The 13477-nt window shown below is 40.9% G+C and overlaps 1 protein-coding gene across 1 annotated transcript; it reads right to left on the bottom strand.

The window, feature by feature from the left end:
* Positions 1-2666: 2666 nt before the first annotated feature.
* LOC132766618 (uncharacterized) lies at positions 2667-10768 on the bottom strand. Its single transcript, XM_060760957.2, has 6 exons — positions 10559-10768; positions 9451-9567; positions 8476-8601; positions 7842-7987; positions 5594-5703; positions 2667-4199 (listed from the first exon to the last, which is right to left on the bottom strand). Exons 1-6 carry the CDS (start codon positions 10737-10739, stop codon positions 4034-4036), a joined length of 846 nt encoding a protein of 281 aa, XP_060616940.2. The 5' UTR covers positions 10740-10768; the 3' UTR covers positions 2667-4033.
* Positions 10769-13477: the final 2709 nt, after the last annotated feature.

Raw genomic sequence — 13477 nt, 5'->3', positions numbered from 1 at the left:
GGGCAACTTGGAAGTCCCTGAACAGACTCAGAAGTGGAGTGGGCAGATAAAGACAACTTGGCAAAATGGCACTATCTAAAAGAATCTTCCACCTTGTGTGACTGTGGAGCAGAACAGACAACTCTGCATCTGTATGGTTGTCCACTATGCCCTGCCTCATGGACAGAGGAAGAATTATTGGAGGCTGCAGATAATGCCGTTGCTGTTGCCCATTTTTGGTCAAAAGATATTTAGCTGCTTGTGCTCCTTCTATTTCTATGTTCACTAACTGGAACAGCTGGATTACATTTGAGGACCATGTGATTAATTGCTGATGTACTGTTTTATATGTTTTAAACTGTTTTAATGTATTTTAATGCTATTTGAATGTCTGTAATTGTATGACTTTATATGGTTGCTTACATGTAAGCCGCCTCGAGTCTCCTCCGGGGTAGAGAAAGGCGGGATAGAAATGCCGTAAATAATAAATAAATAAATAAATAATTTTTTTTCAGCCATTTCACAAAGCATGCCAAGAAACCCCTGTGATAGGTTGTCTAAGGTCACAATTACCTGAAGGCTTGCAACAAATGGGCTTCTAAGCCACAAAGTGTGTTAAAAACAGAGTGAAGAGTCATCCCTGCTGCTACAATAATTAAGAATAATCTTTGCAAGTTACAGAAACAAATCAATTAATTTTTTCAAATTGCAGCAAGCTGTTGGAGCTGAAGATTTGTAGTCCTTTCCTATTTCCCAGAGACAATGCTGGAGAATTTGCACTCTTATCTCCTACTTGGAGACAACTCATGAAAACTGGAGGCTTGTGACCAAGGCCTGAGAGATGGCAAACCTAATGTGACCATAAATAATTCATAAAAACTCATGTCATGATACACTTTGTTTATTGAACTGAGAATGAAATAGGAAACAGGAAGTAAAACTGCAACATAGGGTAATTTTTAAAAGAACATGCTTTGGCTTCCATTGTGAGACACAGCATCGCTTCTGCAGATTGAATAAAGTTTCTGTAAGTTTGCCTTCAAACCGATAAGGTCCTGATTCCTGATCTGGAACATTCACAGTTAGCAGATCTCGCCAGGCAGCCCTCAGTAACCTCAGGTCTAAGAAAACTGAAATTTCCAGCTTCAGTTATTTGCTTCTAGACTATTATTATACCTACAATGGCCCCTTGGTATCGACTGGTGTTTTTTCCCCAGGAGATATACAGATAGCAGTTCTGAGAAAGCTTATTTCCTTCCTTCACATTAAACAAACTATAGTTTGGGGGTAAAGTGAGGGATAGAAGTGTAAATAATACCCCAGAATATCTAATAGTTTGGGTATTTTCAGAAACAAGTAGTTCCTCCAGATTGACAATTTGTTGCAAAATGTTCCAGATATGTTGTTTCCTGCGTGTTCTTGTTAATTCCCCATTTTGAAAGCTTATCTGACCCTTAATGCAGAGACTTTAAATTGCTTGTGTCATTTTTAATTAAAAAATAAACAATAACTGATTCCAAAATTGAAGGGTTAGAAAACAAACTCTGCTGGTTTACAAAGACATAAAACTTAAAGAAGCCCTGAACAGAAAGGGCCTCATTTTGTATAGACGGGAAGTTCAAGTGAGAAACATCTTCCACATCTTCGTGTTGCTTAGTTACAAAGTACTGTGTCTTCCTGTCTTCAATTTGCACACAGGCTGGTTAAATCATTTCTGCATCACGGGTGGCTGCTGATCAAAATCTACAATGAAGTTTGTACAGACTATCTGGTTATGCAATGCAATAAATCTTTTCATTGCATGGCAATGAATTGTAGGAATAAAAATGTCTTCTGTCATGAAATATGTCTGCCTATGTCCAGCAACACAGATAATGCTTCCTGTCTCTAAGCTATGAGTATCAAACTCATTTTCATCTAGGGCAATATCAACCTTATGGTTGCCTTTAAAGGGCTGTTGAATCCATGGATGGAGAATCTGTGGATGCTGAGGGCCAACTATAATTTTTTTTTACACAGTTATTGTTTATTTTATTTATTTACTTCATTTCTCACTGCCTTTTTCCATCCCAGAGGGGACTTAAGGTGGCTTACAAATTCGGCAAAATTTAATGCCACACTGGTAAACAATAAACACATCTCAAACAAAATACAAACATATAAGCCGTTGTTGGTGCTCTTTAGTTTTTACCCAGTTTGAGTCTTCAGATGTTATTCAGCGATGACTCCCATCACTTCTGAGAATGCACCACGCAGACTGGGATAATGGGAAATACATCCCAACGGCACTTGTGGCTCTGAGGTTGGGAAAGCTTAAAGGCTGAGGAAAGGTTAAAGTCAGACATCATATCCACAAGCTCTGTATCTTAACTCAAACCCCATTATCATGACTGAACAGAGCAGCCTTCCAGATGTTACTATCACAACTCCCATCAGCTTCTATCACGATGGGAGGGAATATCTCAAAGGGATCAAATGGATCCCTTGATAATAATTTTGAACAGAAGAATCCTAAGAAAGACATGAGGCTGAAAGGAAGGGACATTTTTAACATTTTATAAAATGTAATCAGGTTTCTTCTGGATTCTTTCAGCTGGAAGCAGACCAGTGGAAATTTGGAGTTCTTCTCAGGGATACCTGGCAAGCTTCGCTAACCACAGATGTCAGGAATCAGGACTCTCACCAGGTTAGAGGCAAATGATAGAGACTTTATTCAATTTGTGCAAAAGGGGCAATTGTACAGCATGGACGCTCGAAGGGTACAAGTGTGAAAGCATAATCACAAGTAGGCATTTTTATACACAAGAAATTTCATGCATTAACATGGCTACATTTTGAAACTCCCTCTCTTTCCCTTGATTGGTCAGCACCGAGAAGCCGGCTGGCATCCCCCAGGCCTCTAATTGGTCAGGAGGTGGGTCTTAGCCGGTGCACACCATGATTAGAAGAGGCAGCAATGCCATAGCAGGGGATCTCCTCCCAGCTGGGCAGTGAGGCCCCAGAGCTTCCAATGGGCTGGTGGAGGCAGTCTTGGGGGCAGTGAGGCCAACCCTGAGGTGTTTCGCAATGGAATGCTGGGGACAAAGAAAAGTCCAAAAGATGATTTGACAGGATTACACAGATCTCAGACTCTGTCATAGAAGACAGAGTCTGTCATAGAAGACAGAGTCTGTCATAACAACGGGGTTTATTGTCCCAGATATCTTCCCATGCTGGGGAGACAAAGAAATAGTCCCAAAGATGTATACTGTTAATGGAATCACAATCCAAGATTTGTCCTGGGCCTTTGTCCTGCAGATAGCTGAGATCCCCAAAGGGGAACTGTTGGGCTGCGGGCTGATGGGCTCACATTGGGGTCCAGAAAGGTCCTTTGTCCCACAGATTATGTCCCATCTCTGGTTCTCGCACAGGGCATGGAATGGGGATCTGGAATTGCTCAGGAGAGGTTACTGGAGTTCATAGGTTCATGTATATTTGCGTTCATTTTATAGAGTTCAATAATAAAAAAATATAAAAATACAAAAGAGAGTTCATGTATTGTTTGGTACAGGCTTATAGAGAAGGAAGAGGGGATGAAGAGAGAGGGTGTCGTCATTGCTGAGTGCAAGATGGAAAAGATCATTTGTCTTATTTGTTTATATTTTACCCACTCCACTCAAGTACACCCCCCCCCCATGTCCACTTAAGAAAAAAGAGGGGGGAAAACAGTAAAAGAAATATAGAGAGTTACATAGTAGCAGGGGTATAGAAATGGAGGTGATTTGGATACATTTTAGCCGCTCACAGCTGAGTCAGGTGTGTGTGTTCGTGTGCGGGGCTTGAGGGCTATGGAGTGTGGGCTGCTGTCAGTCTTGGAGAGGCTCGAGGGAGGTCGTGGGGACAGAGTTTACTTCCAGTTCATCTGGCCATCTGTCCTTAGGAAACTGCAATTCCCATGGAGGTTGAACTATGTCTCCTTTTTATTAGGGGTGGGGTTGGGGGTCCTCAGATACTTCAAGCTTCTCTGCTCTTTGTTCATCAGCCATAATCATCATGCTTTACGATGCACTAAAGTTCACTGCGGCCAAAATGGGGATTGCAGAACACAGGCTACATGCCTGCTCTTTTCACAAATGGGTGAGGCATGGATACCTACACAGTGATAGTTATTCCACTTATTATTTTGTTGACCTATAGTCAAGCATTCGGCATCATATTTCGGGGGTTCTGCTAACCAGTTTCTGAAAAGAAAGAGAATTTTCTGTCAGTGGCAAATGAATAGGGAATTTAGCATGTTGGATTCCTGTTGAGGAAGGAGCAGCAGCTTGTTAGAGTTTGGGGTGCAGATTCAAAACAACAGACATTATGTTAGATGAAGCTGAAAATATTTAAAAAGAACCAGTGGTGTCACCAGGGTTTGTCCCACCATGACAACAAGAGTGCATGCTTGTAGAACATGCAGGTGAAAACATGTGATTGGATAATAATGACAGCGGTAACCAGAGGTCACATGCATTAGAAGAGTCAAAAAGGAAATTAGGAAAATGTTTTAACCTTGCAGGTATATTACAACAATAAATGTTAATTCAGTTTTTTAGATGCAGTTTGATGGAGTTCTTCCAAATGAACTTTTCCTGGCTTGTTTTCAAGTGAATGTTGTCTCCAAATCCCTGCTCTTATTCAGCCTCACATGACCAAGTACAACATCATTTCTACACACCAGGAGGACTGTCAGAGCAGCTTAATGGTGACCTGGTAAGTTTTTTTGGAAGGGGGCCTTTGGGGGAGGGGTGGGTGTTATCGCAAACCTTTGGGCTCCAGAAGCCTAAAAGGTGCGAGATGGCTGTGGGAACTCAACCCTGAAAGTACCCGAGGGTAAGTCCCCACAGGACCAATACACCATTAGTCCCGGGCCTATCAGGAAGGCCTGGATCTAATGAGGCATCAAATTAATTTCGGACAAAGCAGGGTTTACCTGCTCTCTCCCAAATTAATTTGTTTTCATCGCATTTTGGGGCCTGTCTGGTAGGGCCCTCAAAGCCAGTTATGCAGCAACAAATCAAAGCACAGAAAGAAGGTGATGGCAGCACTGGCTTGTGTAGACAGCTGGATGATTGTGAATTAGAACCGGTCCAGTTCACCACACCATTCCCAAAGTTATGACTAATGCAGGGCAAAATCTAGATAACACAGTTTACCCTGTGTTATGAGCAAACATTGTCTGGACATCCAGAAGAACTTCTGTCCTTGTGTTGGCAGAACTGAAGACTGACAGGTCTCAGGTTCGAATCTGGGGAGAGTGTGGATGACGTCCTTCTGTCAGCTCCAACTCCCCATGCAGAGACATGAGAGAAGCCTCACACAAGGATGGTAAAACATCAAAACATCCAGGCATCCCCAGGACAACCGCCTTGGAGATGGCCAATTTTCTCTCACCAGAAGCAACTTGCAGTTTATCAAGTCGCTTCTGACACAAGAAAAAAATGTAGAAAGAACCAAAGTTTTATTTCCCACTTCACTGTCGAAGAGTGTGTGATTTTTTAATTTAATGTTTTATACAGCTTGTAAGATCAGGAGTACCTATATTGATTTAAAAAGCCCAAGCTGTGGAAAGGTACTGAAGCATATTACTCACGGGTAGGAAAATGGTTTCCCATCTACCCACTTCCACACTTTTTCAGCTGCTTCATACTTTAAGCCAATCCAAATGTCTTTTCCCGATTTCTTTTTCTTTTCCAGAAAGGTCTAAAACAAAATGAAAACAGCATGGCTCAGCCCAAAGATCCCCAAGGAGAACAAGGCAGCTGTGCATTACACAAGGCTCCATCATAAAGAGAACAACAGTAAGAAGCATAAAGGAAGTTACAGCAAGAAGCTGTTCACTTTTGATTACATGCAGAAAAAGCTCTTTGATAAAATCTATTGATATTAATATATTTCATTTTTTGTCACACTGGCTAAATGTTGTTGCCCTTGTAACTTTTTGACATTGTTCCACTCTCTCTCGGGCAGCATTTGTCAGGTTGAAAGATGGTGCTAGTTCCAGGGACCAGTACCATGTTTGTGTGTGTTGACTATAACTGTTGTCTGCAACTGTTTCCTGCATTCTGCCCACTCTTCAAGGACTAGCAGTGAATGGTTGGTAGACTAGCAGAATACCCTGTGGGTATTTATGGGCTAAAAATGGGACTGTGAGAGATTACACAATGGACCTGTGAGGTTGCTCACAAATTATACTTTTCTCACTTCTATTTAAGAATACAAAATTGCACTTTACACCATGTTTTAAATAGTCCATAAGACAAACCTCCCTCAGCCCCTATGATGGCATTAAAATATTACAATTTGTATGTATGTGTGTATGTATAATGTTTATATTCTGCCCTTTATAGTGATACTAGTTTAGATTGGTTAGGTCTTTTGTAATGCTATTTATTATAAATAGTCATTGTTCATTTTTTGATTGTATGAATGGTTCGATTAGAAAATGCATCAGGTTATGGGTAAACTGCAACTCCCATCATCATCTGTCATTGCCTCTAAACTCTGCCAGTCCTTAAAGTTGGCCATGATACGTATGTGTGCTACATTTGGTCCCGATCCATTATTGGTGGGCTTCACAGTGTTCTCTGGATGTGGGTGAATCGCAACTTTTATTGTTCTCTGTCACTGCCCACAAACCTCACCAGTACTTAAAACTGATCATGGTGGGTATGTGTGTCAAATTTGGTTCAGATCCATTGTTGATGGGGTTCAAGTATGGATGAAATATAACTCCCATCGTCCTCTAATTGACGTCCGCCCCCCAAACCCTGTCAGTACTTAAAGTTGGTCCGGGGTGGGGGTCCGTTCCATCATCGGTTGGGTTCACAGAGCTCTCTGGATGTGGATAGACTTCAGCTCCCATCATCTTCTTTCATTGCTCCCCAGACTCTGCCATTATTTACAACTGGACCCAGGGGGGTGGAGGGTGGGCTAAATTCATCACTGGTGGGCTTCACTGTGGGTGTGGGTGAACTGCAACTCGCATAGTCCAGGGTCATCCTCCCAAACCTCTCCAATATTTTTGGTGGGTCATGGAGACGCCAAGTTTAATCCAGATTCGTTGTTGGTGGGAATCACAGGGGTCTCTGGATGTAGGAGCCATCTTGGAAATTACATACACACATAAATATTTTCACTTTTAATAGAGAGATAGATGGTAGATAGATAAATCAATGGATCGATGATAGATCGATAGATATCTCAGAGTGATGTATGAATAAACTAACATAAGTAATTTCAAACAAATCAATGGGTAGGTGGTGAGGGGAGAGATACCAAAACTAAATTCTGGCAGATACTTAGGCCCCACTGTATTTTACTCTTGAAAACAATGTTTTGGTCTAGAAATTATTACAAAACAGAAGTTGCAATTTGCAATATCAATTACATGTGTATAGATGGAACACCCTCCAAAAGGAGATTAGACTGGCTCCCACTTTAATGACTTTTAGGATGCAGTTGAAAATATGGCACTGGAAGCAGGGATTTGAAAATGGCTGATTGTAAACTAAGAGATGGAGGTTTTTTATGGGATTGATTTTAATTGGGTTTTGTTGTTTTTACCAACAAGAGCAGGTTCTGTGATGTTTTTAGTGGTACTATATGTCTTAATTGTTGTAAAGTTTTTATATTTATATGGGTGATGTTTATGAGTTATAATTAATGTGTTTATTGGGATTTATTTTTCTTCTATGTATTGTTTGTCTTTTTTTATTTGTTTGATTTGATTTAACCTTTTTTGGATTGTGTGACTGATATTATGTACATTGAGGTGTCCCCTTCTGCTACAGTCTCAACTTTTCCTATTTTCTATATAAGAAGAGATATGAAACACCCACCTGTTTCTCTTTATGATCAATCACTACGAGATCAGCACTTTCCTTTTGGCAAAATTTCCTGCTTTCGAACCATGTTTTCCTTTCTTCTGAGAAATAGTAGCATTTCTCTTGGAATTTCTCCCAGCCATCTGAACAAACTGGCTTGCCTGGAAATTAGGAAAACTTAAAGTAATGCTATACAGCTCGAACAGAACACATCTTAAGGGGTTTACTGATGGGTTTGCACCTGGAGTCAGATGGCAGCATCACAGCTAGACATCCAGCCCAAGGTCACACAATACCCAGAGGTTGTGTTGACTTACCCAAAGTTTATGCAGTATTGTCACCTAAGAGTCGCTAGCCCAGGAGACAGACCAAGATCATTCCTGGACCAACACTGTGGTCCTTCAGTTTTTATCACTCACCTCCATAATTCATTATAAGTTTTGTTTAAGAATTATTTTCTACAGTAATGTTTCAAGTGGAGCCTACAAGCCAAACAATAAAATATGTAATTGACTGAGCAATTTATTGGGTTTATACCCCACCTTTGTATGAAATCATAATAAGGCCAAAATATGAATTGGAATGAGGAAGGTAAATGGAACAGAACTGGTGTCCGGAAAAAAGGATTGTGCTTCAGATGTTCACTTACATTTATGGCATGTCATCACAAGAGCAACTGTTGCCATTATTAGAGAAGAGACCAACACAATGCAGAATATGATGAAGGGTTTCCTTGGGAAGGAGCTCAATTTGACATCTCCAAATATATACAGTCCTTCAAAAAAAGAAAGAAAGAAAGACAACTTCCATGAGTTTGGAATTTACAAAATAGTCATATTGAGACTCTTATCTTATTGAGACCCATATCTCCCCAATGAAGATTCATTTGAAAAGCTGGCAGATGACGGACTTTGTTTAAAAGTCTGTGCAGTCTGAGTCCAGTTTGAGTCCAGTTGTTAAAAGGCATAAAGCCATGAGAGGAAGTGCAAGCTGCGTACCAACAGTTGACCCTTGGTCAACAAACTAAGTAGGCAACCTATCCATTCTTTTGAGGGGGAGGAGTGAAGTACAAATGGAATAATCACTGGGGAAAGGGTATTCTGAAGTCTGGCTAGACTTCTACAAAGCAAGTGTTTTTCTCCATTTCTACTTATGCTCTCTCCTTTGAACCATACACATTTTGGAGCTTTAGGAAGAGTGGCAATGCAGATAACAATTGTATAGACCATATACACTTGAAACTGTAATGTCAACCATATTGCAGCTGGAGTAACCTACTTCACATGTCAATATGTAGGATATTTATTTATTATTTATTATTTACAATATTTCTATCCCGCCTTTCTCAAGCCCAAAGGTGACTCAAGGCGGCCTTACAACATAGGCAGCTATTTGATACCGTAACCATATACAGTATAAAATATATAGGATAGAAGGCATAAAAGACGTTAAAAAGGGTGCTCTAACTCTACATCAAAACTTTAACTAGAGATTATCCTCTTTAGCAGAGAATAATTGGTGCTATTTATTTTCTGCCTCAGGCAACATACTGGATTGCTCTAGAAAGCGATGCAACACAAATATACCCCTGACACAATCTGTGGAATTGTACTGAATCTTTCACCTGGATCGGCATTTAATTCCTCTTCTGGCAGTGTCTTCATCCACGTTCTTGACAATGGGATATATTCATATTCCTGGTCTGAAGCATTCTTCCAGCTCTGTTCCGAAGCCACAGATTCTAGAGATGAAGAAAAAAAAAAAGCATTCCTGAAGGATTGTTTAATTAGGATGCCAGCACTGGATCCTCAGAGGTTGAATGGTCCTTCTGAACACTGGAAAACTACATGCCCAGCAATATTACTGTCTTCAAATGTGTGTACATAAATGCCTTCAAGCTGCCTGTTGACTTATGGTGATCCAAGAATATTATGGGGTTTCTTCTACACTGCCATGCAATCCAGATTATCAAAACAGATGATTCACATTATCTGTGTTGAACTGGATTATATGAATCTACACTGCTATATAATACAGTTCAAAGCAGATAACCTGGATTTTAATGGCAGTGTAGAAGGGGCCTTAGTCAAAGAAGACTCAGAGGTGGTTTTGCCAATTCCTTCCTCTGAATTATGGCACCTGGCAGTCACTGAAGGTTTCCCATCCAAGTACTAACCAGGGCTAACCCTTTTTATTAGCTTCATGATTTGGTGTCTAGAGCCTCTTCTGCACTGCCCTATATCCCAGAATCTGATCCCATCTTATATGCTTTCAACTGGATTATATGAGTCTCCATTGCCAGATAAACTGGGATAAGAATATAATCTGGGATCCAATCCTGGGATATTGGGTAGTGGAAGGGGCCTATGAGAGGCTAAACGAAAATGGAATTTCTTATTCAAAGAGCTAAAAAATAAAGAAGTAGACAAACGGCTTGACAGCATTTGTGCCAATAACTCATATTTTAGAAATAGAAAATTATACCTCAATGCGACCATGCTGACACTACTGTATACATTTTCTAATATTTCAGGAAATCTACAAAATCACTTTAAAGGATGCCTTACCTTGCTGAAAAATTGTGTCTATGTGACCTAGTGGGTGGTCAACCTCAGTTTAGAAAGGAAGCTTTCTAGAGAAGTATGCATGTTTCTTCTGAACCTAATGTGCAGCACTAAGACTAGAGCAGCTCCCTGAGGTTTTCTTCTCACTCCACTTCCCACTCCTATTACCTTTTTTCACATTTTCTGATGTGGAATGTACTTCGCGGGTGTGAGAGGATTTCTCTGGTGTAGTGTCATTCTGGTATTGCTCATTGTGGTAGCCTTCATTCTGGTAGTCCTTATTCTGATCATTCTGGTAGTCCTTATTCTGATCATTCTGGTAGTCCTTATTCTGATCATTGTCATCCATTGCTATGGGAGGCTGTGTGGAACAGTCATACTTCAGGCAGATATTACCCACTGGGACCGGATGTGTAGGCTCTCTGTATCGTGATCAGTTTCCCTTCTGATCATGATAGAGATAACCAGCCACAGGAAAAAGAACATACATATGCATCGTCTCAGATATGTAGCTGTTCAGGAGAAGGGGGAGGGCTCAAAATAATTGCAAAGGTCTGCTTCCAATGGAACTGTCCTGGGTGGGAGTTCCTCTGAATTTCTTCTTCTGAGGAGGGATTTGTAGCGGAATGAAAATCACGTGTAGTTCACGCTTTGACCAGTCCACACACTGCCTTGCCAGAGAAAAGATATGTCATGCAAATGAATAGTAAAAAGCAAGACGTTTACTCTTTGTTATGCAGAGCAACATATGTACAGTCATATGAACAGTTACATTGATTCACACAATGTCTTTTGAGAAAGATTTAAAATGTCCTTAGTTATCCATGTGAAAGACCTTCTCGCAGCAGCCCAGAAGCAAATCTGTCTCTGCAAGCTCCTGCACGGCTAAAGACTGAAAATGTAGTTATTGCCAAAACTCCCAGGCTCAGCTAGCTTGGTTCTACATGACCCAACCAATCAGCTTTGTGCTTTGAATTTTCAGTTAATACACACTCATGAACTGAATTTTGCATGTTCCAACAGGATTTTCATCAAGAGGAGGAAAGAACTACATCTGTTTTCTCTGTTTGCTGTGATTGCAGTACTTATAAAAATACCTCTCAGCTGATGATTGAGTTTTTTTTTAAAAAAAATACTGTGATAAATGCAAAGACACATTTAACATTGGCTGGGCAGCTTCCAGGGATCTGGGAGGTTAAATAGCAAACACAAGAGATAGATCCCAACCTCTGCGTCGGGAATTCAATGTGATAATCATGATAATAACAACAACACCAAAAAACCCTCTCTTTAGAACACGAGGGTTCCATTTTAAACAAAAGTCTGTGATAAATATATCATTTATTTTGAAGCCAGTTAAAGACTTCTGGATTTGCTAGATTAAAAACAAGACACATGCTCGGCATACACCTCCATTGAAAGAAGAACCTTTAAATATGGTTTTGCCTCTGCAGTGGTGCATTGCAAATTTTAAATGAAAGCAGTTTTTTCTCTGACTCTGCTGCCATATGACCAGTGCCACAAAAATAGCCAAGGGGCACTCCCTGGGCACTGGAAGCAGAAATGAAAATGTGGAAGCAGAAACGAAAATATCAATGATAGATTATCTCACAGTCGTTATCCACAAAGTCTTAGCCCTGAGGAAATGTATCTTCAGAAAAGCGTTGGGGAGGTCTGTCAGACCCTGGGTGCATCTACATTGTAGAGTAACGCAGCTTGACATCACTTTCACTGCCATGATTCAGTGCTATGGCATCCTGGCAGTTATAGTTAGGTATAGTATAGTTCAGCACTCATTGGCAGAGAAGGATAAAAACCTTGTAAAATTACAACTCTCATGATTCCACAGCATTAAGCCATGGTAGTTAAAGTGGTTTTCAACTTGCAGTATTGATGCATCCCTAGTCTCTGTGTGCATGTCCTTTGACGACTTGATACCCAAGTAATTCTCAGAACAGAAGTCCTGGAAGAGGGATGGCCTTACCAGCTCACATTCCCTTGTATCCAGCTTGACAAAATACTTTGCATAGTACCTACAGTGGTACCTACATAATGACATGTTAGATAGGAATGGCATAGCATTTCTAGTCATGGAGAAAATATTGTTTGATGAACATGTGGAATGTTGATAGCATCTGGGTATGACTGTGAATGTCGCGATGCAATACCTAAGGGAATACTGTGCTGAGTACACATGCCCAACGTGGAACACATCTCACCACATTAAAACAGTGGATGTGGCTCTTAATGAGACATGCTGCATTATCACAGGATGCCTATGTCCCACACCACTGTGTCCCACACCACAGGTATGTCCCACACCACAGGTGGTGCCAGTATTGCACCACCTGACATCCGCTGGGAAGTAGCATCCAATAATGAAAGGACCAAGGCAGTGACGTCTCCGGCCTGCCCCCTGTTTGGATATGAGCCAGCACGCCAATGCCTTAAACTAAGAAAAAGTTTTCTAAGATCTACAGAGATACAGGAACACCTCAGCAAACGAGAGTCCAAAAGTGGCAGGCTAAAACCCGGAACCTCAAACCATGGCTGATACTGAATGAGAGACTCCCTTTGGGCACTGGGTGACTTGGAAGGTGCTGAACAGACTTTGCTCTGGCACCACGAGATGCAGAGCTAGCCTTAAGAAATGGGGTTACGAAGTGGAGTCCACAGTATGCGAGTGTGGAGAAGAGCAAACTACAGACCACCTATTACAATACAGTCTGAGCCTTACCACATGCACAATGGAGGACCTTCTCACAGGGACACCAGAGGCACTCCAAGTGGTCCACTATTGGTCAAAGGACATTTAGTATAATGCCACGTTTTTAAAACTTTTTCTGTTCTTAAATACATTACAACTGTACCCTTGGTTTGCTTCTGATATGATAAATATCTAAGGGAATGTGGTAATGGCTGAGTCATAACCACGTGAAGATTATTGCATAGATGTTGGATCAGCTAGTGTCCCTTACTGATGACCTATTAGCAGACGGCTATATAAGAAGGATGAAATAATACAACCTTTTCTCTCCTGTATTACTCGGTTTGAGCATCTGCCAGTGTGGTATGTGACAATCTGAT

Source organism: Anolis sagrei, chromosome 2 (genome assembly GCF_037176765.1).
Source record: "Anolis sagrei isolate rAnoSag1 chromosome 2, rAnoSag1.mat, whole genome shotgun sequence".
Lineage (NCBI taxonomy): Eukaryota > Metazoa > Chordata > Lepidosauria > Squamata > Dactyloidae > Anolis > Anolis sagrei.
Note: the sequence above shows the minus strand (reverse complement) of the source record. Positions and strands in the feature narration are given on the sequence as shown.